The sequence below is a fragment of the Apteryx mantelli genome, chromosome 22 (assembly GCF_036417845.1).
Source record: "Apteryx mantelli isolate bAptMan1 chromosome 22, bAptMan1.hap1, whole genome shotgun sequence".
NCBI lineage: Eukaryota > Metazoa > Chordata > Aves > Apterygiformes > Apterygidae > Apteryx > Apteryx mantelli.
Genome location: NC_089999.1, coordinates 1,824,360 through 1,848,904, shown reverse-complemented (window position 1 = coordinate 1,848,904; position 24,545 = coordinate 1,824,360). Strand labels below are relative to the sequence as shown.

At 50.2% G+C, this 24,545-nt stretch overlaps 2 protein-coding genes and 1 pseudogene across 2 annotated transcripts; 1 reads left to right on the top strand and 2 right to left on the bottom strand.

Moving 5' to 3' along the window:
* Positions 1-1,898: 1,898 nt before the first annotated feature.
* On the bottom strand, positions 1,899-7,746 carry LOC106496084 (fibrinogen-like protein 1-like protein). The gene is made up of 4 exons (XM_067309921.1): positions 7,743-7,746; positions 5,901-6,044; positions 3,652-3,714; positions 1,899-2,527 (listed from the first exon to the last, which is right to left on the bottom strand). The coding sequence occupies exons 1-4, from the start codon at positions 7,744-7,746 to the stop codon at positions 1,899-1,901; spliced, it is 840 nt and encodes a 279-aa protein (XP_067166022.1).
* A 4,986-nt stretch (positions 7,747-12,732) lies between these two features.
* On the top strand, positions 12,733-15,492 carry LOC106496083 (fibrinogen-like protein 1-like protein). Its single transcript, XM_067309920.1, has 3 exons — positions 12,733-12,736; positions 13,677-13,793; positions 14,858-15,492. Exons 1-3 carry the CDS (start codon positions 12,733-12,735, stop codon positions 15,490-15,492), a joined length of 756 nt encoding a protein of 251 aa, XP_067166021.1.
* Positions 15,493-17,659: 2,167 nt separating this feature from the next.
* LOC106496082 (fibrinogen-like protein 1-like protein) lies at positions 17,660-23,583 on the bottom strand (annotated as a pseudogene).
* Between the last annotated feature and the right edge of the window lie 962 nt (positions 23,584-24,545).

Genomic DNA, 24,545 nt, shown 5'->3' with positions numbered 1-24,545 from the left:
ATCTCCAAGGATGGATGCTCCACAGCCTCTCTGGGCAACCTGTTCTAATGTTCAACCACCCTCACAGCAAATAAGTGTTTTCTTGCATTGAAGTGGAACTTCCTGTGTTTCAGTTTGTGCCCATTGCCACTCGTCCTGTCACTGAAAATCACTGAGAAAAGTCTGGCCCCATCCCCTTTACACCCTCCCATCAGATATTTATACACATTGATAAGATCCCCCCCTCAGCTTTCTCTTCTCCAGCTCTAGCTCTCCTTATATGAGAGATGCTCTAGTCCCTTCATCATCTTTGTGGCCCTTTGCTGGATTTGCTCCAGTAAATTCATGTCCTTGTACTGGAGAGCCCAGAACTGGCTACAGTACTCCAGATGTGGCCTCACCAGTGCTCAGCAGAGGGGAAGGATTACCTCTCTTGACCTGCTGGTAAAACTCTTCCTAATGCAGCCCAGGATACTGTTGGCTTTCTTTGCCATGAGGGCAGATTTCTGTCCCATATTCAACTTGGTGTCCACCTGGACACCCACATCCTTCTCTGCAAAGCTAGATATCCTTAGGTGCAGGTCCCGCAAGAGCTGACAGCAGTGCTCTGGAGTGGTGTAAGGTGCTTTCTGGCTTAGAGACCCTCCACTGCTCATTTCTTTCAATATTTTCCAATTTTCTCAAACCTTTTTGAACAGTTGCCACTGGGCTCTGGGATCTGCAGCTGGCAGGACAGACCATGACCATTGGTCTTAGAAGTGGAATTTGCCTTTGGTACTGCCCTGCCCCAAAACAAAGCTAGAAATGGTTTATGAAGGCAAAAGCTCTGCTTGAACAGTCTGTCCTGCCAGCGCCACAGTGTCTTGGGGCTCAGGGGCTGTAGGGGCCTTGTCCTGCAGCCTCACAGCAGGATCTGTTCTATCTGCACCTTGTCTGGCAAAGGTTCATATAAATCAGTCTTAGAAACCCTGGTAATGGTGATATACTGTCTCCGCATTGGGCTGTTCCTGTAATGAGCTCTTCCCATATTAGAATGCCACCTAGCATCTAACATACATCTCTTTTGCTTCCATTTAAACTCACTGCTTCTTGGACACAGTGGAGAGATCTATTTGCAACCTTGAAATCATGTTCCTGTGAGATCAAAGCATGATTGTGGGGGACAGACAGCCTGACAGAAGTAGCTACACAGTTAGAGCAGGACCTTGGCATGGGAAAATCATCACAGCTTGTGACCCAGAACTGTGAACATTGTGATCATGTGGGAAGAGTTCTCCTGTGTGCCAGGTCTGAGCCATTCTGTGTGGAGTCACAGCTCCTTTATTTCGATGTAACTGGATTTAATTGTCTTACACCCATTCCAATGAGAACCACTCAAGGCTTTTTCTCTCAAAATACCCAACACTCCAGTCCCAGTATCTGACACAGGGGATTTCGTGGCTGTCAATGGGAGCACATCAGAGATACAGAACAGATATTCATTAATGGAGAATGAGTTCAAGTAAGTAAATATATTTGAATGCTTTACCAGACACTGCAGAGACGCACAGAGTATGTGGAAATTTGGGCATGTAGCTTTCTTGCTTGCTATGAGTCCTGGAGGCAGCTCAGAGGCTTCAAAGAAAGTCACTCCAGGTCTGAGTGTTTTCCTTCCACAGGGAACGTACATGTGGAATTCACAAATTTCAAAAGTGATTTTTTTAAATTTTTGATTATGAATATAATAGAAAGGAATCCTTGGCAAGCACAGGGGAAAAGAGCTGAACACAGGGATAGCCTGAGAGAGAGGAAAAGGAAAGTGGCATTTCACTAAAGCTCTGTTACCCCTGGGCTCCCCTCTCTGCCCCAGAAAGGCTCAAACTCTTTCGCCATGCAGAGCCTTTGCAGAGTGTCCCCTGAGGACAGGAGTGGAGGGAGCACTAACAGTAGGGAGCTGGTTTGATGAGGATGAGAGAAGATTTGCAGTTCCCAGTGCATAAGCTACCCCATGTCATGCCACCCTTGAAATTCAGCCGTACAGAATAACATGCCGAGTACCACCACCCGCCTTCATAGCTGTAGGCACAATTCTTACTGTAAGTGTCCTGATCCCGGTCTTTTGTGGAGAACTTCATGTTGTCATGCACTTTGTTGGGATTGTCTGAGGTCATGGCATCCCCCGCCGTCCCAGTGTAGGAGCCCAGCCTCAACCGGTAGCCATGGGATTCATCTTCCACACTGAAGAGATTGTAGTCTGCAAACTTGGTGGTGTTTGTGGCATCCTGGATGACAAACTTGACCTGGTAGACCTTCTGCTTGGCAATCTGATAGATGTACTCGGTGCCCAGCCAGTACTCGCTGCGCACGTTCCCAAAGCCGTACTTGTAGGTGCTCCAGGACTCAGCCCAGGTGACAGGTGTGTCTTTCTTGTTCCTCTGGATGACCGTCCAACCTCCATTTGTTACATTCATTTCACAGTACACCAGAAGGTAGTGGAGTCCTGCAGGCTTGATGATGTAGATGCCACTGGGACTGCCAGTGGGGACCTCGCTGCAGTCCTTGGGCCAACCTAGGGCAGGAAACAGAGATGGTTATAACATTAGATCCCACAAAATGTGACACTGAAAGTGCTTGATATTTCTTTGGTGCCTAGATCCTATTGCAGACACATTCTTGGGCTGTTTTCCTGCCATGTGCTCACAGTAGTAAACCAAAGTTTTGAAATGATCAAAATGAGATTTGGGCTTCACCTCTTTCCAAGAGAGGATTCAAACTGATGGGGGCACAGAACCAGTGTCTTGGGCTGGTGAGACAAAGCCAGACATTGCATTCATCTAACACATGATGCACCATGCCCCAGATTGGATTCACTCTTGTAGTGTTGTGGTGATTCACCTGTAGCACAGGTGATGAATCACCATGTAGAAAAATGCCTAAAAAAAGTCTGGGTCCTAAAGTTATCTGACTGTGTGAATGCTCTTACAGCATGGAAGCTTTATAGCTTTATAGTCATCCCAGAAATCTGTAGGGAGCATGGTCAAGACATCCATATTGCTCATCATGAAATCAGCCCTTGTGACCTCAATAGGACAAACCCATCAGCTTTCACTGGGGTTACTCAAGTAGTTCTTTTGAGGCTGCCTGATTTCTTTGATTTGACAGTGGTCTTTCCAAGCTCCAGAGTGTTATCCCTTATTGCAGTAAACAGTTGAGTGCATCTACACACTTCTGGGAGATGATGGCTCCCAATGCCAGTGTTTTTTCCTACCCAGTGAAGCCATATTTTGTGGTCAGATGGGCTAATGTTGACTCAGACATTTCAATAAGCTATATGGTCCCTGTCGCACTCAGTCTGCTCATTCACTGTATAGTAAAAATGGGAAAATAACCAGTCACCACTTTCCAAAGTCAAATAACAAACTTTCACTTTCTGCTTTGGATTTTCGGATGGAAAATTCCTCATGCTAAAGATCCCCCTTATCTGCTGCATCATAACATGCTTGGTGCTAGAGTTCCTCAGAGGTAATGACTTGTGGCACCTCCACAGCCTATTAGAAAATCAGTGGTTTTCCTGGGAGTACCCAGGCACATGTAGGGCATAGGCTGAGGCGGCTGTGAGTTCTTCATGAGCTTCTAGGCTTCCAGCAATGGTGAGGCCTTCCAAGCTGACATATTCATTGGAGAGAGACTTACCATGGACCGCTGATGGGTGGGGGGCAGTGTCTCTGACCTGTCGAACATGTTTGTCACCCTTATCTGAATTGACAAGAACAGAGGAGACAGGAGTGAGTGTTGAGAGCAGACATGTCAAATGCCTGCTGGGGGAAAGTGATATTCTCCAGATGTTATTCCTCTACACTTCTGTTTTTCCAGTGTTTCTCCTAATTCTAGAGGAACTTTACCATTTCAGATATCAGTCAGTTGATAGTTTAGGGGAATTTACATAACATTAGGATGGGGCAAACACTTCCCTTGATGAGAAGAAATTGAGCACACTATGTGTGGGAAAGACCCCAAATGGTGGCAGCAACACTGGAAAGACAGTTACTAAATTATAGTAGAAGCAGCTAGGAAAGGACTCAGGAGGGATTAGAGGGGGAAGAGGTTTGAGAGCAGACACAGGAAAATTAGTCCAGGCATCAGGAACTGGGGAGAGGGGCTCCACTCAACAGGCTTGGAAGAGGGGTTGAAGGGTGTTGCTGAAAGAGAGGATGGTTTAGAGTGACTTTATATGATTCTTTCTACAAGAACATCTTATGTATACCCACTGACAGTTAAAAAACACTGGAATGAATTGCAGGCTTATGGAATCACAGAAACCATTCCTGTCCCCTCCTCTAACACAGATACCTAACCCTACAGTGGCTGCTCCCTAACATCCCCAAATACCTGCACTCTACTTTCTCTCTCAGCTGGTGCTTTCCTATCCCCTCCATTAGGAAGATCTTCCTGGGTGCTTAACCTAAGCTTCTTGTACTGTGTATAAGCCCACTCCTTCTGCAACATCAAGAGTACACAGATAACACTTTGCTACTTCTTTTTCTGCAGCCAGACAGTAATATTGCTATCACATCCTCCTCCATGGTCTTCCAATTTTGGGGCTAAACCATCCAGTTCTTCAGCCTTTCCTGACATAGTCTTTCTGACAGATTTTTTAACTGCTTTTCTTGGACTATCTCCAAATGTATCTTGAAGCTCACAGCAAATGTGGTAGTTGGCCTGAGCCCGTGTGGAGTTGGAAACACCCTTGTAATGTGGTCTGGAGGACTCGGCAGGGTGGTATTTGCTTTTACCATACCAATATGAAGCTGTTCACTCATATTCATTTTGTGAGGCACAGTCCATCCCCGCTCCTTTCTGCAGGGCTGTAGGCTGACCTCTCCACTCCTGGTTTCCATCTGTGCAGTTGGTTATTCCAGTGAGAAGCCTTCACTTTCCATCTGTTTGGAACCACTCCCCCACAAGTCAAGACTTTCAAATGCTAACTTGTCTTCCGTAGCTTGCTCTCTGCTTACCCATCTTGACTTCACACTGCTCATATTTTCAGAGCACTCTACCAGTGGTCTGGGTGAGAGATGAGTGTGAAACCCAGAGCACACCCCCTTTCTTTACTCAAACTTGAAGCTCTTGGGGAAGTCCAAGCTCTTGTCTCAGTCACGGGTGCTCCCTGTCTTGGCTGCTTCCTGGCAGCTGGCCTTTGTAGTGAAGACTGACAAAAAAAACAGCATCAAACACTTGGACCTTGACTTCTGCCACCAAGAAGCCTTCCTCTTCACTTTGTAGGTTAGACCAGCTCTTTCAGGGGCCCCCCATTTTACTTCCGGAGCATTTCTAGGAGGCTTCGTCATTGCTCCAATGTACCTTGCTAGTTGTAGATTGTTCTGTGCATTCATCTGTCTGATCTGGCCCACATCAGTGCCACTCTTTTAGACTCTTTGTAGTAACTTCACTTAGTTCCTCTTTGTGTTCAGTTCTGTCTTGAATTCAGGTTCCTACTGACCTTGTGATTGCCAGAGCTGCCTACTGTTTCCTGTCCTCAAAACACAAGGGGATTGTTTGCCTTAACATCTTTAGCACTACTACTTAGGAAGAGCCTGTGGTCCTGAACACCCTCCTCTCAGACTTGCTGCCAATGAGATCTGACCTAGCCCTTCCTGGGATCCTGTGAGCTCTGGGGTTTGGACTATTGAAGTCACATATGGGCAGAAGAACTTCACGTCAGACAGGAAAAGAGACAGACAGGGTACAGAGAAGAACTCTGAGATGGTTCTTGTTCCTATAAGGCAGGAATGGCACTTTACATTACACTAACATTGTCCACATGTGGAGCAGTATTTAGTCCTCCCTCCATGATAGGAGGGTTTGGGTTGGGGTGAAGACCTGTGTAGGATGATATTGAACATGACCTTGTTTGCCTCTCCCTATCACAGTGGAATACATACCAAGCTGGAAGGACTCCGGGGGAACGTTCACAATGTCATCCAAAGTGCCATTGAGGAGGTACAGGTTTTTTATGTCAAAGGCAAGAAGAGGAGCTGCCAGGGCCAGCAGGCAGGTCAGAAGCAGGAGACAAGGACGCTGGGTAACTGAAAAGTGAAGAGATGGAGAAAAACAGAGAACATAACCCTGCCATTAGAAAGCCATGAATCCCATTTGAATCCTTCACTTGTAGAGTTATAAAACTCCTGCAGGGAGACAGAAGTCCAAATTCACTCACTTAAATGAACTGTCAAACATTCATCGAGAGGAGTTATCAGCAGTGACAACTGCTGTTGGTGATTTCTGAGATGGAAAAATTGTGAAAATCTTGTCCAAAAGCAAGGTTACAATAACCAGGATGTCCTGGGAGAACCTAGGAGATCTTGGAGCTGGAGATGACAAGCTGGTTGAGTATGGAAAGAGGAATCCCCTTTCTTCCCCGCTCCCATCATGCTCCCATGTCACGTTCGTGTGTTCTCTGGTGTGAGCCGGGAGTATATCTGGCTCCAGCCCAGGTCTTAAGGGCAGTAAGAACCCAAATGAACAGGTGGGACCAAGCCCCAGGCAGAAGTGGGTGTTTGTGTCTGAGTCTTGCATGAAGGCCGTGTGACTGAGAGGGGTAGCACAACCTTTTATGAATTATTACCTGGCTGGAGCAAATTATCTTCTTCATGTAGTTATATGGCTACTTCAAAATGTCCCTGTAACCAGCTGCTCTGGTTTGTTCTTGTTCAGGCCAGCTAGGGAGACCAGGCCACTTTTTGCAATATTAAATCTAAATAAAATTTTCAATATTAAATCTAATAAAACCATAGAAGGTCTATCATGGTTCCTACAGAGTGGAACATGGTGCTGACAGCTGCCCATGGGGAAACCTGTTCCACCATGTGATAGATGTAGCTCACCATAGCAGACTACTAACGTGATGCCACTACTGTTTGAAAAGAAGCAGAGTCAAACCCACCTCTGCACTGCCCTGGGATACCTGGATTTGGCACAGTTCACAGAAATGATTGCAGAGGAAAAAGATCAACCTGGGACTGTCAACTGGGAACTTTTGTGTGTGATTGCAGCCCTCACAGAGACAAGCATTCCTTTCTGGGAATGCCTGGTGTCATTGCAACCATTTGTGCTGGTTACAGTTTTACAGCTGAGTGCTTTTAACCACAGTTCAGTCATATTGATCCAGTTCTCAATTCCTATGCAACATTTAGTGTCTTGATACACTTGTGTTTAGATGCATGTCCCTGCAAGACCTCTTCTCTTTACGATATCAGAGCAGCAATGCTCCCTCCACTGCTGCCCTGTTCCCCCATGATATGAAAGGTCTGGGTAGAAAGGATATGCAGAGGAGAGTATCAGCCTCTCCTAGGTGTTCTTCAGGGGACAGCTGTTTGCTTTCAAGCATCCAGCCTCCAGATATTGGTGCCTATTCAATATTGCTGCTTAAACAAGAATATTTTAAAAACTCCTTTCCTGTGCTAGGATATTTAATACTTTCTTGGAGAACTGAAAATTACAAAGAATGTTAGATAAATTTAAGGTTTATAAAATAGGCCATCTGACACTTCAGGGCTACACTGATATAACCCCAAAATAGCAGAATGTCCACTCTCCTGCTCCCGTTCCCCACCCAGGGCACAGAGAACCCACATCAAACCCATTGCTGGGATGGACAGGGGCATGGGAAGAAAGGAGCCCTGGAGAAGACAAAGAGTTGGGATGCCCTGTGACCTGTAGCCACATATAGTGTGGTACAGAGTGGTGTGGTGTCTTTCCCACCCAGCCCACCAGCCCACACTCACCCATGCTGTCTTTGTGGGGATCTGCGGATCGGGAAGCTGGGCAGGTTTGGCCTGGCTAGGAGGCTGGCCAGGCCTGCAGTTATAGGGTTTGGGAAGTGGGGGTGGAGTGGGGCACGAGACCCAAACCACAGCACTTGTCCTGTAGTTGGCAACAGCACTGGTGGTTTATGGCTTATTTGCTCTTCATCATTGAGTAATATGTCCTCAGACAAAGAAGGCTGTGTCTCACAAAGGTGAAGAGCTTTCTTTAGTGGCAAAGCAAATAATTCGGTACCAATAAGACGATGCCTTTGACACAGCCCCAATTTACAGTGCCTGGCTCCCCAAGTGGGGTTTCCCCAGGGAACAGTATTCTCTGGGAACTTCTGAACATTTCAACTTGCTAAGTAAATACGCAGCTGGCATTCATCCTCCTGGGTGGAAATCAAGCATCAGGGGGAAAACGACCCTCTCCAGAGCAGGCATTGAGCCAAACAGCCACTGGGGACCCAGACTCTTCAGTACCTTCAGGAAAGAGGTACTCAAGTGTTCCTGGCAAATTGTGCATTTTTTATCTAAGAACCAAACTTCAGAAAGTACCACTCCAGGTGCCCCCCTGCTGATGTGCCTGGCCTTCCGCAGCCACACTGCCTCTCGCACAATGCATGCTGTGGTCCCTCACCTCACACCACAGTTCCTGCACCTGCAACAGGTACGAGGGTGTCTCAGGAACTGTGACATGACAGCGATGTAAAATGGTCTCAGTTCAAGCTTCTGTCTGCAACCAGGAAGGCTTACACCATGTATTTCTTAAAGAAAATGTCAGACTGTTCTTCTTCTACATCTTGAGATTGTCAATATCCCAAGAGTTCTGAGCACAGTTGCCCCCCAGCATCCACTGCCTGCTGAGCAGCACATGATGGACAGTGTCTGCAGAGGAGCAGGCTGGGCTTTAGACACAGGCCGCAATTACTGTGTGGCTCCTGCAGCATGGAGACTTTTACATGTCCGCTGCCATGCTGCTTCTCCTGCTAAACAGGGGGTGCAAGTAAAGGCTTGTGGAACCCTTTGGTGGAGCCTCAACAGCAGCTTGCAGTCCCAGGCTAGCTTTTCCAGGTGGCTGTGGCAGGTATGTATGTTAGGATCTGCAAAGCAGGCAGGGGAAAGGCCAGAGAGGGAATTTCTCTGAAACCCCAGCTGTGTCCTGGGCCCAATTCCCAGTTCCTGCTCAGTATATATTTTATACTGACAGAACCACAAGTGGCCGCAAATCTGTTTATTGCTGCGTCCTGGACTATATTAGCAAGAGCACAGCTGGCAGGATAGGGGAAGGGTTTATCCACTTCTACTCAGCAATTGTGAGACTGCAACTGGAGTGCTCTGTCCTCTTTGGGGCTCCCCACTACAAGACAAATATTAACACATCGGAGTGAGTCTGATGGGGGCCACCAAGACGGTTGGGGCTGGAGCACATGACATATGTGGTCAGACTGAGAAAGCTGGATTTGTTCAGCCTGGAGAAGAGAATGCTGAGGGTGGGGGGATCTTGTTGCTGTCTACAACTACCTGGTGGGAGGATAAAGAGCAGATGAAGCCAGGCTCCTCTCAGAGGTACACAGGGACAAGACAAGAGGAGACAGTCACAGGTTGTAACATGGGAGCCAGACTCTGGAGCGCTGTGTCCAGTTTTGACTCCTCATTACAAGAAACATATTGACAGACTGGAGTGAGTCCAGTGGAGGCCACCAACTGGTCAAGGGGCTGCCGCACAGGACATATGAGGAGAGGCTGAGTGAACTGGGCCTGTTCAACCTGGAAAAGAGAAGGCAAAGGGGAGACCTTATTGCTGTCTACAGTCATCTCATGGGAGGATACAGAGAAGACGGAGCCAGATTGTTCTCAGAGGTGCACAGTGATAAGACAAGAGGCAATGGACCCAAGCTGGAACATGGGAAATTTTGATTAGATATAAGGACTTTTTTAAACATGAGCATGAGGTTGGTCAAATAGTGGAACAGATGCCTAGAGAAGCAGTGGGATCTCCATCCTTGGAGGTGTTCAAAACTTGACTGGACAAGGACCTGATTAATTAGATCTGTTTTGAGCAGGGGGTTGGACTAGATGATCTCCAGAGGACCCTTCCAACTTAAATGATTGTATCACCCTATGATTCCATGATTCTCCTTGGAGGTGCACAGGGACAGGATGAGAGGCAATGGACACAAGTTACAAGGAGAAAAATTACAGTTAGATAGATATAAGGAAAAAAATATCATCCTGAGGATATTCAAACACTGGAACAAGAATTGGAGAGGTTGTGGGATCTCCATTCCTTGGTATATTCACAACTCAACCAGACAAGACCCTAAGCAACTCATTCTAAAGTAGCTCTGCTTTGGGATGGAGGTTGGACCAGAGACCTCCAGAGGTCCTTCCAGCCTCAGTTATTTTGTGTTTTTCTGGTTCTATGAAGAGCACGTCTCTCCCCAGTCCTTACACCCCTGTATTTCTTCATAAGCACAGTGATGGCCTTGTGCTGGATGTGGAGTTGGCTGCAGCAGAATGTGCCTCATGCTCCTAAGTATATCCACTTTATAAGCCCAAAGAGGCTTTAGAAAGAGCTGGGGAATGAAATTTGAGGGCCTGTGGAGTGTGAGAGACCTGTACTGCCAGGCAAGCTGGTGTGATTTGCTCTTTCAGGACTAACAGCTACTGTCAGGGCCTTGAGTGCACTAATAGGCCTTAATGGCCCCAACCAGACTCACTTGGGGCCTCCACCAGCACACTCTGTCCACTAGCCCAGGAGCCCTATTTCAGCTGAGGCCTGGGCCTTCAGTGCCTAACAGTGCTATGTTGTAGGAGAACTTGTCTCTAGTCCTGTCTCTGGCCCTGCCTCCTGGATGGATCTTAGACCTACACTGTATTTAGCTTGTCTCCTGGATGGATCCCTTGAACATACGCTGTAGCCTTGTCTTCAGTCCTGTCTCTGCCCTGTCTCCTTGTGCTCCTAATGGGACACCCTGGATGGTCTCTGGGTCTGTTTGATCACCTGCTGCGTCTGGGACTGTCATTGGAGCGTGCTGCCAGCACCCAGTTCTGCCTGCCGTGTTCAGACACTGAGGGAATTGCACCCCATTGGTGGGGACACTACCTGCACTGGGGTCACCCTTGGCTCCTGGCTTGCCTGCCTTAGAGAGCAGCCAGCCCTCTCTGTGCCGTGACATTTACCTTCTGAATGCACTGGGTCCTCTGCTCCAGGAATCTAACAGGAGATAAGGACAGTGTAGCCTGGGCCACTTCAGCTAGATAAAGGGAATGCATCAGGGATATATGGCTGCGTAATTGTTCTTGAGAGGATGGGGAGCAAAAGGTCAGCTTCTCTTCCAATAAGCATTCTCCTTGCTGCACAGAGTTGAGATATGGATGCTGAAATCTTCCATGGGCCCATAAAGCATCCAGAGAAATTAAGGGAAGCAATGCTCAGCCTCCATTGCTAAAACCAAAGTCAGTATCGCTCGATTTGGGAGGTTTCCTGAGCTGTTGAGGAAATGTCAGTCCATATGTCTCTCTGTCCTCTTTCTCAGACATCCCTGTCTGGACATGGATGGGACTCCGGGTGACAGACACCCTGGATCGGTCCCAGCCCTACAAGCAGAACTGCTGCAGAGAGTAAGCGTGTTCCCAGCAGGAGGAGGAGGAGCCTGGCTTAGTCCTGCAATGCTCTCCAGGCCTTTGCATGGATTTGGATAGTGACAGAGGAGGTTGGAACTACTACTTCTATGGCTTTCCCAAATTAAATGAGGTTGGAGACAATGAGATCTGTTCAGGTTCCCAATCTCTAACCAAGAAAGAAGGGGGGAAAAATCTAAGTGTGCAGATGGAGATTGCTCTAGGGAGCCCTTACCTCACAGAGTGCAGGATGCCAATGTCCATCCAGACCTGCAAGTTTTATTGCTTGACACAGGCTCCTTCAGTATGGTGGCATCTATATCATTTGTTGGAAGCCTCAGCTAGAAGCTGGCTTGGTGTGAACACTAGGAATAAAGACAAAACTTGACTGTTCCATGAGGGAGATGTGTCTGTGCTATAAGCTACTGAAACCAATCCTTGGTCATCAGGACCTGAAGGTAGATGGGCCACATCTTTATCTTCTTAAACTTTGCTTGACAAAGCCATGGAGCCATCTGTACTTTCTGGCACCTAAAGCAGCCCTCCCAAACAAGCTGCCCTGAGAGCATTCTGCTCCTGTGTAGGGAGCAACCACAGGCCAACATTGTTGGGGCTGGAGGGCTGGAGGGCCTTACCAGGCCAAAGACAGAGATTGGGAAGCAGAATGGCACAGGGGCCTCCAGGCACCTGCTTGTCACTCGGAGCCCTTGGCCTCTGCTCAGACCATGCAAATTGGGATGCCAGAGGTCACCTACTCATGCATTAAGTTCTGGGCTGCTGGACACTGGCTCCAGCCCAAAGACTTAACTCATTGATCCTGAATCCTGCCAGTGGAGAGTTAGCAAACAGGCAGGTCTCTTGAGGACCTTCCTCATCTTTGCAAAGGTCACCTTTGGAGCTTAGTAAATTGGAGCCTTAATCTCCCCTCCCTTGCCAGTTTCTGTGTGCATGTCCTTAAAAAGCTGGGTCCCTCCATTTATGTTTGATCGTGGCTCTCCAGAAATTGCTCCAAGTGGGCAATTCATGTGTAATGTTTGTATAGCTGTAAGAGTCAATTGAAATCCCTCGTCATGGGTGTGTGTGGGGGGGGTGTTCCAAGATTATTTTGTGTTTCTCTGGCAATCAAGAGATGCCCCCTTCCCCCCAAAAGGGTTTAGTTGTGCTGTCATGGGACCTGAGAACTGCTCAAGAGTCACAGGCTGCAAGTGTCTCCTTGTGCCTCTACAAATGCCAAGCGTGAACACAAGTGGGTGTGTGCAGTGCCTATAAAGTCACTGTGCAAAGCTCTGCATCGGAGGGAGCACCACCGGGTTCCTGCTCTCTGCTCAGCAGTGTTATTGTGATGGGTGAGTTATCTTCCCAACAGCATGCTGTGCTTGTGTGTGGTGCTGGGCTCAGGCTAGAACTGCTGGGGTGAGTATACAAAGGCACAAGATGATTAGGAGGATAGTGACCTCAATCTTGCCTGAATGATGCATGCTGCCAGGGACCCTGGTAGCAGAAAGGACATGAAACCAAAGCACCAGACAACACACATCATTGCTGCAAGCTTATGCTTTCCCCAGGTTGCCTATGCCCTCTGTTTCCCTGTCCTGTCAAGGGAGGTTAATGTGGAGCCCTACATTTCAGCTCTGTCCTTTCCCTTTCTGGCATATGTGGTTGCACAGGGGTCCTTCCCAGGCATGAGGGCATCTCTTCCAGTACTTGAGCTGGTGCAAAGCATAGTGGTGTGCTGGGAGCCAGAACAGTGTGGTTGTGCTTGTGTCAGTGTATGGGTCCAGGAAGATTCCTCCTCTTTGCTTGGGAGCTGGTATCTGTCCCATAGGTTCCATCCTCTGGTTCTGGTTTCCCACTAGCTGTCCTTGCGTTGGAGGGGCTTATGTAAAAGACTTAAGCACGATTAGTGCAAAATGAATGCATTTTTTGTCATTTTTTTTTTCCCTCAGGCAAACTCCTCTCCCCAAATCTAGCCCTGTCATTCTCCTCTCTAGTCCCTCTCAGGTTGTTATTTCCAAGAACAGACCTGCAGGTTGCTGTGTTGTGCAGGGAAGGGGCAGGTCAGAAGGGCAACAAAGCTGTTTCTCACTCCACTTCAGCCTTGCAGAGGCAGACTTTCCACCAAAACTGCATTTCCAACACCCAGGAAGCCCCCTGTTCCTGTGTGTCCCCTGTGCCTCCAACCTCCCCTGCTCAGAGCTCCCTTGGGCCCACTGGCAGTGGCTGGAAGGGCAGGGACCACCTTGGCTCCCCAGGAATCCTCACAGTGCTGGGTCCTTTCCTCCCTAGGGCTCCAGGCTGGGATGAGCCTGCTTCGTGGGGGTGTAACCCTCCTGTCCATGGTGATGATGCTTCTCCTCTGTGTGAGTGCTGGCCCAGCAGTGCCCACCACAAGCTCCCGGAGTGGTGAGTATGGATCAGGTGGGGGCACTGGCTGGGCACCAAGGTGCAGAACAGCAAAGAGTCTCCCTGGCTCAGCACTGATCCCCAGGTTTGCCAAGTGTTTGCCAGCATACAATCGGGTTGGTGTACAACACAAGAACTCCTCACAGACAAGGACCATGTCTTGTAAGGTAAACAGCCTGATACCTGCTAAGCCATCATTTCCCTGGCACCTTTGGCGGCTCCAGGCTGAAACCAAAGGTTTTTTGCCCAAATGCTGTAATTCAACGGATTTGCCATGGTGTTTGTGCCCTTTTACACTTTGATTCCAGGATCTGAGCAGAGATGCTCCCAGCACATCTTTTTGGAGCTCTTGTTGGGTTAGGAGTCTTCCCTTCCTCTTCTCAGGGAGGGTAATGCTTGCTGCAAGGCCTTTGTACCTAAGGAAAGCAGGATTTCATGGTGTTGAATCTGAAGTGCCCACAGCAAATTATTCCTTAGAAGATATGGAAGAACAAAAAATTAGATGGCAAATTAGTCTGGCAAGTTAGTGATGACAGATCAGTCCTGCTAACAGATAAACTGTAACAAGCCATGGGAAGAGATCCCTATAGATCAATGTAGAACTTAGCTTTCTTTTTCAATGCCATGATTTCCAGGGAAAATGTAAATTTTTCTTACATGTCCTCATCCAGTAGAGCATTTTGGACACTTCTGGTCCTCACAAGAGCAGTACCTCAATATGTCAAGGGCCCTGTGTGTGGGAGCTATGCCTGAAGCTTATCATCAGCATCTGGAGGATGTTTTTTCCACTCCTTTCTCGGCCAGATGCACCAGAAGGCTCCAAATGGAAATAACAAGTCATGAGAAATAGAGCCCAGGGCTCTTGCCAGGGCCACTGTGTTAGAGGTCTGTGGCTACCCTGTGGATTAGCCAGTGGAGGGGCCTATGCAGGGTAGATGACAGATAAAAATAACCCTTTTTGCTCTGAGACCCATGCCCCTCTGGGAACTCTTTGTTACCCCAACTGCCTATATGGCCCTTCTCCCTTCCACCCCATCCTGCATCTGCCACACTTGCTGTTGCAGGGTTCCCTGCAGACTGCAGCCGCCTCCGCAAGAACAGCCCCAGTGGGGTCTATGTCATCCAGCCGGCAGGGGCTCCCCCACGGGTGGTTTGGTGCGACATGGACACCGAAGGCAAGGGCTGGACTGTCGTTCAGAGAAACTCTCATGACACCGAGATCATGTGGAAGGAGTCCTGGACCACCTATAAGTACGGCTTTGGGAATGTGAGGGCAGATTACTGGCTGGGTACCGAGTACCTGCACCTGCTCACACAGCAGAACACCTACAAGGTCCGCTTCGTCGTGCAGAATAAATCCAATGTCACCCATTATGCTGAGTATGACATCTTCAGCGTAGAGGGCGAGGCCAGCGGGTACCCTCTGAGGCTGGGCAGGTTCTCTGGTGAGGGGGAAGACTATCTGACCACCTACCACACCAAGTATGGGGGCATACATGACAACATGAAGTTCAGCACTCGTGACAAGGACCAGGACCAGGCCAGCGGGAACTGTGCCAGCAGCTATGGGGGCTGGTGGTATGATAAGTGTCAGAACATCCTGCTCAATGCCAAAAACTACATCCTATGGCCAGGGATCTGCAATAGCGGTGACTGCAAATCTTCCCTCATCCTGATCAAACCCACAGACGTGTGCTGACTGGGCTGGAGAGCCTCCTGGGAGCTTGGCCACCACCTCCAACAAGTGCCCCATTCCAGCACTGGCCAACAGCTTTGTGCCAGCACTGGTGCAAGTCTTGCACTGCCCACAGCTCCCGCGTTGTCACCGGAGTGAAACACAGCAGCTTTGGGGTTCACGCAGCAACCACCCTGAGCCCTGTCTGCACAGGCAGCTTTTCCCAGTGCTGTGATGCTGGCCAGCACTGGAATACAGGCACTAGTCTGGGGTGGGTGCCCCCACTCCTGTTCTGGGGGAAGGGGAGACAGCACAAGTTCCCTTCCCTGCGTAATCAGCATATTCCCTGCTTTTACTCAGGCCCTGCTCCCTCCCTGAGCCCTGTAAGCCTGAGCTCTGCTATCCATGGTGGGAGAAATCAGCTGTAATAAATTCTGGAGGCAGACTTTTCTGCCTTTGTGTCTATTTGCTGCGGCGACATTGTGCATACATGCAGGAAAGATTGCTCTGCCCAGTCCCACGTATAGTGGACCTGGTGGAGGGTGGGTGCATTATGCATGTATGTACACAAAGGTCCCCTTTGCCCATCTCCCTGTCCCCTCCTGGGCAGGGAGATGCCCTGTCCAAGGAATATCAGATCTGCTTGGAATGTGCAGAGGTCTCTCTCTCCAAGGGCCCTGCCTGGTGGCTGCTGCTTTCAAGATGACAGTCTCAGGCAGTGCTGGGATGGGTCGGAGCTGTGGAGCTAATTCTTCTCCCAGGCTGAGCTGGTGTAGCGCTGGGTGGAAGAATGGGTTTTGTGCTGGTGTTTCCTCTTTTCTGAAATAGTTGTATGCTCCGCACTGAAAGGCCTAACACAGATTCTCCCCAATGGTGACTGTCCCAAGCAGCAGTCTGTAACACGATCTTTCTCACTTTGGTGTGGTTGTTGCACATAGCTACCTAATTCTGTCTGTTGCTCAGCTGTCAGGTCTCTGGCAGCAGTACTGCTTCTAATGGCTTGTCCTAGCCACTGTGCACTGAACTGTGTCTATAAGGCTATGATTAGCCAGTATGGTCAGCAAAACGCAAAACCTGGTAACTGACAAAGTCCTCGCCTGTAGTCTGTGCCTGTCTGTGATTGGGTGGTTGCTCTACGCAGTGCAAGGGAAGGTCCCCACATACAGTCGTGTGCAGAGAGGGAGGTGGGCTCCCTGAGTGCATGAGGAGAGGCTCATGGTGCAGGTGAGTCAGTCCCATTGTATGTGGCTACAGATCTCCCTTGGGATGGAGGGAAGTTTGAGCTTAGGGCTTGATAGAAGTCACTGTTCTCCTTCTCTGGTTTCGGAAGAAAAGCTGAGTTCTGGGAAGGTTTGTGGGTGTCAATCCTGAGCAGTCTTGGACTTGCAGGCCAGGATCCCTGACCATGTTCCCTGGGTTCCCTTTGAAGCCGTAGCAGTGCCATGTTCCTGGGCTGAGTAGCAAGGCTGGTCCCTAAATGGCTGCACAGGTGGCCTAAGACAGAATGAAGTCATCTATGGGCCTTCAACCCAATGTATGGGGAGATATGTGTATGAGAATGGTGCTGGATGACAAAAGCTTCCCAGTTTGAGCTGACTAGACTAGCATTTCTGGACTCTGGAATGTGTCTGTTGGTTTAAACATTAATTTCCAGTCCCACCTGGATGTACAAATTAACTGGAGGGGAGCAGCTTTACAGAAGAGGTGGGGTTCCTAGTGAATGACAATTTGCCCATGAGTCAGCAGTGTGCCCTTGCAGCACTGAAGGTGAACCACATGTTGAGCAGTATTGCAAGAGTGCAGCTAGCAGAGCGAGAGAAGAGGTCGTTTCACTCTGCTCAGCACTGGTGAGACCAAATGGGAGGTACCAGGGCCACTACTGGGTTATGCAGTGCAACAGAGATGTCACCAAACTCTCTCCTCTCCCAGTTATCTTCCAGTGGACTCTGACAAGGCCTGGGCCAGCATTCACAAGCTTAACATAATGCAGGATGATGCTGACCTGGCCTGGCAGCCCTGGTTAACTCCAGGTCGTGGCTAGCATGACTGAACTGAGCTGACGCTTCCCTCCCACCTTCAGCCCTTGCTCTTGGCCACATGGTCTAGCACCCCCTTTTTGAAAGATCCCCACCTTGAAACCCAATTCTCTTATTTAAGTGCGACTTTTGTCTTGAATTTCCCATTTGAGTCTTTATAAAAAATACACCTTTAAGAGTCTTTTGTTGCTACACCAGGTCCCTAAGATTAGCTCCTTGGGAGAAGCCGAGTACCACCACCCGCCTTCATAGCAGGAGGCACAGTTCCCTCTGTAAATGTGCTGATCCCAGTCTTTTGTGGAGAACTTCATGGTGTTGTGCACATTGTTGGGATTGTCTGAGGTCATGGCATCCCCCGCCGTCCCAGTGTAGGAGCCCAGCCTCAACCGGTAGCCATGGGATTCATCTTCCACACTGAAGAGACTGTAGTCTGCAAACTTGGTGGTGTTTGTGGCATCCTGGATGACAAACTTGACCTGGTAGACCTTCTGCTTGGCAATCTGATAGATGTACTCGGTGCCCAGCCAGTACTCACTGCGCACGTTCCCAAAGCCATGCTTGTAGGTGCTCCAGGACTCAGCCCAGGTGATCTCTGTGTCATGCCAGGTCCTCCGGATGACTGTCCAGCCCCAGTCTGTCACATTCATTTCACAGTACTCCACGAGGTGGTGGAGTCCTCTGGGCTTGATGATGTAGATGCCACTGGGACTGCCAGTGGGGATCTTGCTGCAGTCCTTGGACTAACCTAGGATAGAAGAGAGGCCAATTTAACAAGAGTCTGCACAACAGGACAAGACCATGTCTTTCCCTCTGGCAGGACAGATGGATACGTGGCCAGAGTACCCTGGAGATGCTCAGCTGTCCCAGTTCAGAGGGGATGACGTACTTGGGTGTCTGGCCTGGCCTGGAGGTGAGGGTGGGTTGGCCTCAGCAGCCTGCTCCTCTCCCCAGAGGACACCCAGAGGCAGGCTTCCCCAGTGAAAGGCCTCCTGGGCCATGCTGGTATCAGGCCAGGAGAGTGATATGGACACTGGTGGGCTCCACTGCGCCTCCTGAAACAGGGATTGTGTCACTAAAACAGGGTACGCTGGGGAGGCAGGTGGAGATTATCTTGCCCCTGCCTGTGAGTGAAGAGACAAGAGAACCATTTGCACACACATTCACCCCCACCGGCCTGCACAGCGCACATATGCACACACAGTGCAGCCTGCATTGGCTACACCCCCTCACAACACACCATCCTTCATTCCAGAATAGGTCAAGGGTCTGGGGAGTTGTAAGGTCCTTCTCTACTTGGAGCCTTCTGTAGCTGAGCACACAACACCTGCACACTCTCTGTGCTGGCAGGTTTGGTCCGCCCATGCCTTCAGCTTGCACTTGAGGAGGCACTGCACCCTCCCACTGCAGTTAATGTCATCCAGCCAGGTGGGCTCCGCTTCCCTCCCCAAATGAGCACAGCTTGGGGCTGATGCTGCCTCTCCCCAGTCTCCCTGCCTGCACACCATGGAGGTGTTTTTCAGATCTGAAGCACCATCACACACCCTCCCACAGTCTTCTCTTTACCAAGCCTCCACCAGCCCAGAGCACTGGCTGGAGCTGTGCACCAGCTGGGTTGACACAGGCCATGGAAAAGGAAAGGGGTTAGTGATGAGGGCGCTGAGACACCCACTGGATGCTACATACTGGCTTTCTTCAGAGCGCTCACCAAAGCGTTGGAGGGAGATTTCATGAAGATGTGTAGGGTTTGTGTATTCATGGCAAGGCCTGGAGTGGCCAAGCCCAGCACACAAGCAAGGAGTAGAAGGCCCTGGGCTGCTAGAAAGGGCGAAGATGGAGACAAGCTGAAACATGACCCTCCCTCCAGAGAGCTGGGATATCCAATTGCTCCCGCACTGCACAGCATAACATGACCATGAGGGACGCAGGAATGCACCAAGCATGCTGTGCAACAGCAGACCGGTCCCTCTGAGTCAGAGAGCCTGCCAAAAGGCCTCAGCTTGTTTGCCCAAGGGGTAGACATCCTTGCCTTTTTCCCTTGGCCAGCTCCCAAAAAGCCATGTGTGAGAGAGGGCAGGGTGGAGAAAAGCACCTGACAGCTGGCTGAGCCAGATTCTCACAGGGAAACATTCCTGAAGAACCCAAAATAGGGGATTGCCTGGGATAAGCCAGAAGACAGGGCACGAGCTGCTGGTGTTCGAGGGGGTGGCAGGTGAGCACTGCCCTCAGCAGGCACTGGTGCCACCATTACCCATTAGTGTGTGAAGAAGAGTGAGCACAGCCTCTCCATACTGCTGGGCTGCCCTGCCCATGCTCCTCCCATTGCTAGCAAGCAGTGCCCCACTTCCCAAGCCTGCACTCACCCATGGCATCTATGCAGGAATGCCCTCTGAAGCTCAAAGATGCAGGGGAGCTGGTCCCACGGAGGAATTTACTGCTCCCACTGCAATAGGTGGGGTGAGCAGGTCCTCGCCCATCTCAGCTTCCTTTCTCCTTGGGGAGGAATCAGGCTGGATTTCCTTTGTGTCCTTAGAAAACAAGACCTGAGACAAAGGTGGCTGTTGTTCTAGGTGCATATCTTCCTGGCATGCAAAGAAAATAATGCCTGTGCCAGCAGCAGTCCTTGGAATGGTCTCTGCTGGGAGCGCTTGGCTCCCTAGATGAATTTTGCCCTGGGAACAGCATCTTTGGGAGCTTTGAAGAGTGCAGCTCAGTAAATAAACACTTGGATGGTAGTCAACATCCAGTGTGGAAATCAAACACCAAGGATGGCCCCACCACCACCACCCCCACGCTATTACAACAGGGGTGTGCCAGGTCAAGGGGTTCTTGTCTAATGTGCTTTTATCAAGCCCAGCGCAGCTCCTGGTAGGGGAGTCAGAACAGCTCTGTGAGTGCCCGAGAGACTGTTCTCAGGAGTCTGCTGTGTGCATTTTGAGGGGCTGGTGGTGTCTGAACTACATGATAGCAGGCAGAGGAGTCTGGTGGAGGTGATCTCCATCGGGGGGAAGCAGATGGAGTCTCTATCCGCCAGTGGGCCACGGTGCTGATCTGTAAGGGTGGCTGGTGGAACCCCAGACCCTGGAGGCAAGAGAGAAAGTCTGGAGGAAGGAAGACTTTCCCTTGGTCGAGGAGGATCAGGTAAGAGATCATTTAAGCAAACTTGACACCCACAAATCCATGGGCCCCAATGGGATGCACCCACGAGTGCTGAGGGAGCTGGCGGACATTATTGCTAAGCCACTCTCCATCGTCTTTGAAAGGTCATGGAGGACAGGAGAGGTGCCTGAGGACTGGAAGAAAGCCAGTGTCACCCCAGTCTTCAAAAAGGGCAAGAAGGAAGACCCAGGGAACTACAGGCCAGTCAGCCTCACCTCCATCCCTGGAAAGGTGATGGAGCAGCTCATCCTGGAGGCCATCTCCAAGCATGTGGAGGAAAAGAAGGTGATCAGGAGTAGTCAGCATGGCTTCACCAAGGGGAAATCATGCTTAACCAATCTGATAGCCTTCTATGATGGAATGACTGGCTGGGTAGATGAGGGGAGAGCAGTGGATGTTGTCTCCCTTGACTTCAGCAAGGCTTTTGACACTGTCTCCCAGAACATCCTCATAGGAAAGCTGAGGAAGTGTGGTTTAGATGAGTGGACAGTGAGGTGGATTGAGAACTGGCTGAATGGCAGAGCTCAGAGAGTTGTGATCAGCGGTGCAGAGTCTAGTTGGAGGCCTGTAGCTAGCGGTGTCCCCCAGGGGTCAGTACTGGGTCCAGTCTTGTTCAACTTCTTCATCAATGACATGGATGATGGGACAGAGTGCACCCTCAGCAAGTTTGCCAATGATACAAAACTGGGAGGAGTGGCCAGTACACCGGAGGGCTGTGCTGCCATTCATAGAGACCTGGACAGGCTGGAGGGGTGGGCGGAGAGGAACCTCATGAAGTTCAACAAAGGCAAGTGCAGGGTCCTGCACCTGGGGAGGAATAACCCCATGCACCAGTACAGGTTGGGGGTTGACCTGCTGGAAAGCAGCTCTGCTGAGAAGGACCTGGGAGTGCTGCTGGACACTAAGTTAAGCATGAGGCAGCAGTGTGCCCTTGTGGCCAAGAAGGCCAATGGTATCCTGGGGTGCATCAGGAAGAGTGTTGCCAGCAGGTCAAGGGAGGTGATCATCCCCCTCTCCTCAGCCCTGGGGAGGCCACATCTGGAGTACTGCGTCCAGTTCTGGGCTCCCCAGTACAAGAGGGATGTGGCATTACTGGAGACCAGTCCAGCGAAGGGCTACAAAGATGATGAGGGGACTGGAGCATCTCTCTTATGAGGAAAGGCTGAGAGAGCTTGGCCTGTTTAGCTTGGAGAAGAGAAGACTGAGAGGGGATCTTATCAACATGTACAAGTATCTGAAGGGAGGGTGTCGAGAGGATGGGACCAGACTCTTTTCAGTGGTGCCGAGCAACAGGACGCGAGGCAATGGGCACAAACTGAAACACAGACAGTTCCATCTTAACATGAGGAAAAACTTTTTCACTGTGAGGGTGACAGAGCACTGGCACAGGTTGCCCAGAGAGGTGGTGGAGTCTCCTTCTCTGGAGATATTCAAAACGTGCCTGGATGCAATCCTGTGCAATGTGCTCTAGGTGACCCTGCTTGAGCAGGGGGGTTGGGCTAGATGATCTCCAGAGGTCCCTTCCAACCTCAACCATTCTGTGATTCTGTGATTCTGTGTTCAGCCACCTCCACGATAGGAGCCTGCTGAATGCCACTGGCTGAAAGGTCTCTGCTGGCCCGTTCGCATGGCTGTGTGTCTGGCGCCCTGGGTTTGGGAGGCCAACCATGGAAGGGAGGGGACCTGAGCACACAGAGAAGGGAATGGAGGGAATCCGTTTGTGCAAGGAGAACAGCAGAGGGATTCTGAGTGTGCATGAAGAGGGCAAAGGAGAGGATCTGAGGGTGCTTGGAAGGGAATGGAAGGGATCTGAATGTGAATGGTGGGAAAGTAGAGGAATGTGAATGTTCACAGTGGGGAACAGGGGGGATCTGAGAGTGCTTGGAAGTGAACAGAATGAATCTGAGGGTGCATGGAGGGGATCTAAGAGCACTTGGAAAGGAACAGAGGGGTTTTGAGAGCATATAGAGGGGGGGACAATTTGGATCTAAGGCACTTGGAAAGGAATGGAGGGGACTGGCGGGTGCACAAAAGGGAAGGGACAGGATCTGAGAATGTATGGAGGGGAACAGAGGGTCTCTCAGGACTCAGAGGGGAACAGAAGGGATGTGAGCACACATGAAGGGGAGCAGAGGGGATCTGAATGCTCAGGGAGGCGATCAGAGGTGATCTGGAGGCACACGGAGAGGAATGGAGGGGATCTGAGCACGCACAGGTGGGAACTGTGGTGTTCTGAGAGCACATGTAGGGGAACAGAAAGTATCTCAGAGCAGTTAAAAGGGAATGGAAGGTATGTGAGGGCCCCCAGAGGGAAATGGGCATGTACAGAGAAGAATAGAATGCATCAAAGTGGGCATGTGGGGGAATGGAGGGGATCTGTGTGTGCATGGAGGGGAATGGAGGGGACGTGAATCTGTACATGGACATGAATGCCTGGTCACAGCATGCCCTCTGATGCTCTTCATGGCTCTTTCTTTGCCCTCTGGTGTGACTCAGCCCTCCATTTGCTCTCTGGTTCCCTGAGAACCACTCCATTTCCCTTTTGATGCTCCCCCTAGAGCCCTTCCTTTTCCCTCCTGTGCACCTCAGACTCCTGCCTCTGCTTTCCCGTGCAGCCTAGAGACCTCCATTTGCGTTGTGGTTTGCACAAGAGCCACCCGCTTCCTTTCCAGTGCATCCCAGAGTGCTCCATTTGTCTTCCTTTTCAAGCCAGAACCCTCTGCTTGCCCTCTAGTGTACCCCAGAGCCCTCTGTTTGCCACCTCACCCCTCTCAAAGCTGCTCCGTTTGCCCTCCAGTGCTCCGTAGAGCCCTCCATTGCCTTCTGATGTGCTCCAAAGCCCTCTTTTTGCCCTCTTCTCCAGCAGGACCCCTACATTTGAATTTTGGTGCTCTCCAGAGCCTCTCTTGACCTTCTTGGCCATCCTAGAGCCATCCAGATAGCTCTTGGTGCACCCCAGGGCTTTCCATTTGTCTTTCAGAGTATTCCAGAGCCCTCAGATTGCCATCTGGGCCTCTCAGAATCCCTCTCTTTGTTCTCCAGTGCATCCCAGAACCCTCCATTTGATCTCCGGTCCCCACAGCATCCCTCTGCGTGCTGTCCAGTGCCCCGCAGAGACCTCTCTTTGCCCTGGTGTCCCCCTAAGACCTGTCCATGTGACTTTCGTTGCACCCTAGAGCCCTCCAGTAGCACTCTGCTCCCCTCTGGATCTCTTGGTTTGCCCTCCAGTGCTCCCAAGCGTCCTCTGCTTTCTTCTGGTCCCCAAGACCTCACCATTTTCCCTCAGTCAGACATTGCAACAGGTTGTCCAGAGTGACTGTGGAACCTCCATCCTTGGAGCGATTCAAAACTCATCTGGACAATTCCCTGAGCACCTGATATGTTAGGCCTGCTCTGAAGAGGGGTTTGGGCCAGAGAAATCCAGAGGTCCCTTCCCACCTAACTTATTCTGTGATTCCCTGTTTCTGTACCACGAACAAAAAGGTTAATGTAACAGCTGACTCCTGAGCAAGGCCTATACATACTCCATTTATCACTACGCCTGTACTTCCACATATCACTTACCTTGGTTGTAGCCAAGGTTACCATGTGATGAATGGTAGAGAAGGATGCACCTACTGTGACTTTTTTCCCATGACAGTAAACCTCAAGTGAGCTGCTGTGGAAGAGGCTCTCAGGACAGCCCAGCCCTCCAAATGACTGTTGGTGTTGCTGAAGGACACTTCCCTCTGGACACTCTTCCACAGAGATGATTACAAACAGCTCTTTCATCTTATAAGCTTGTTTGTGCAGAAGGGAGTAAAACTGTAAGAAAATGCCCCAGCACTCTGCATACCAAATTCTGCCTGGAGCTGTAAGTAAATGTCCCATGAAGCCATGGTACTT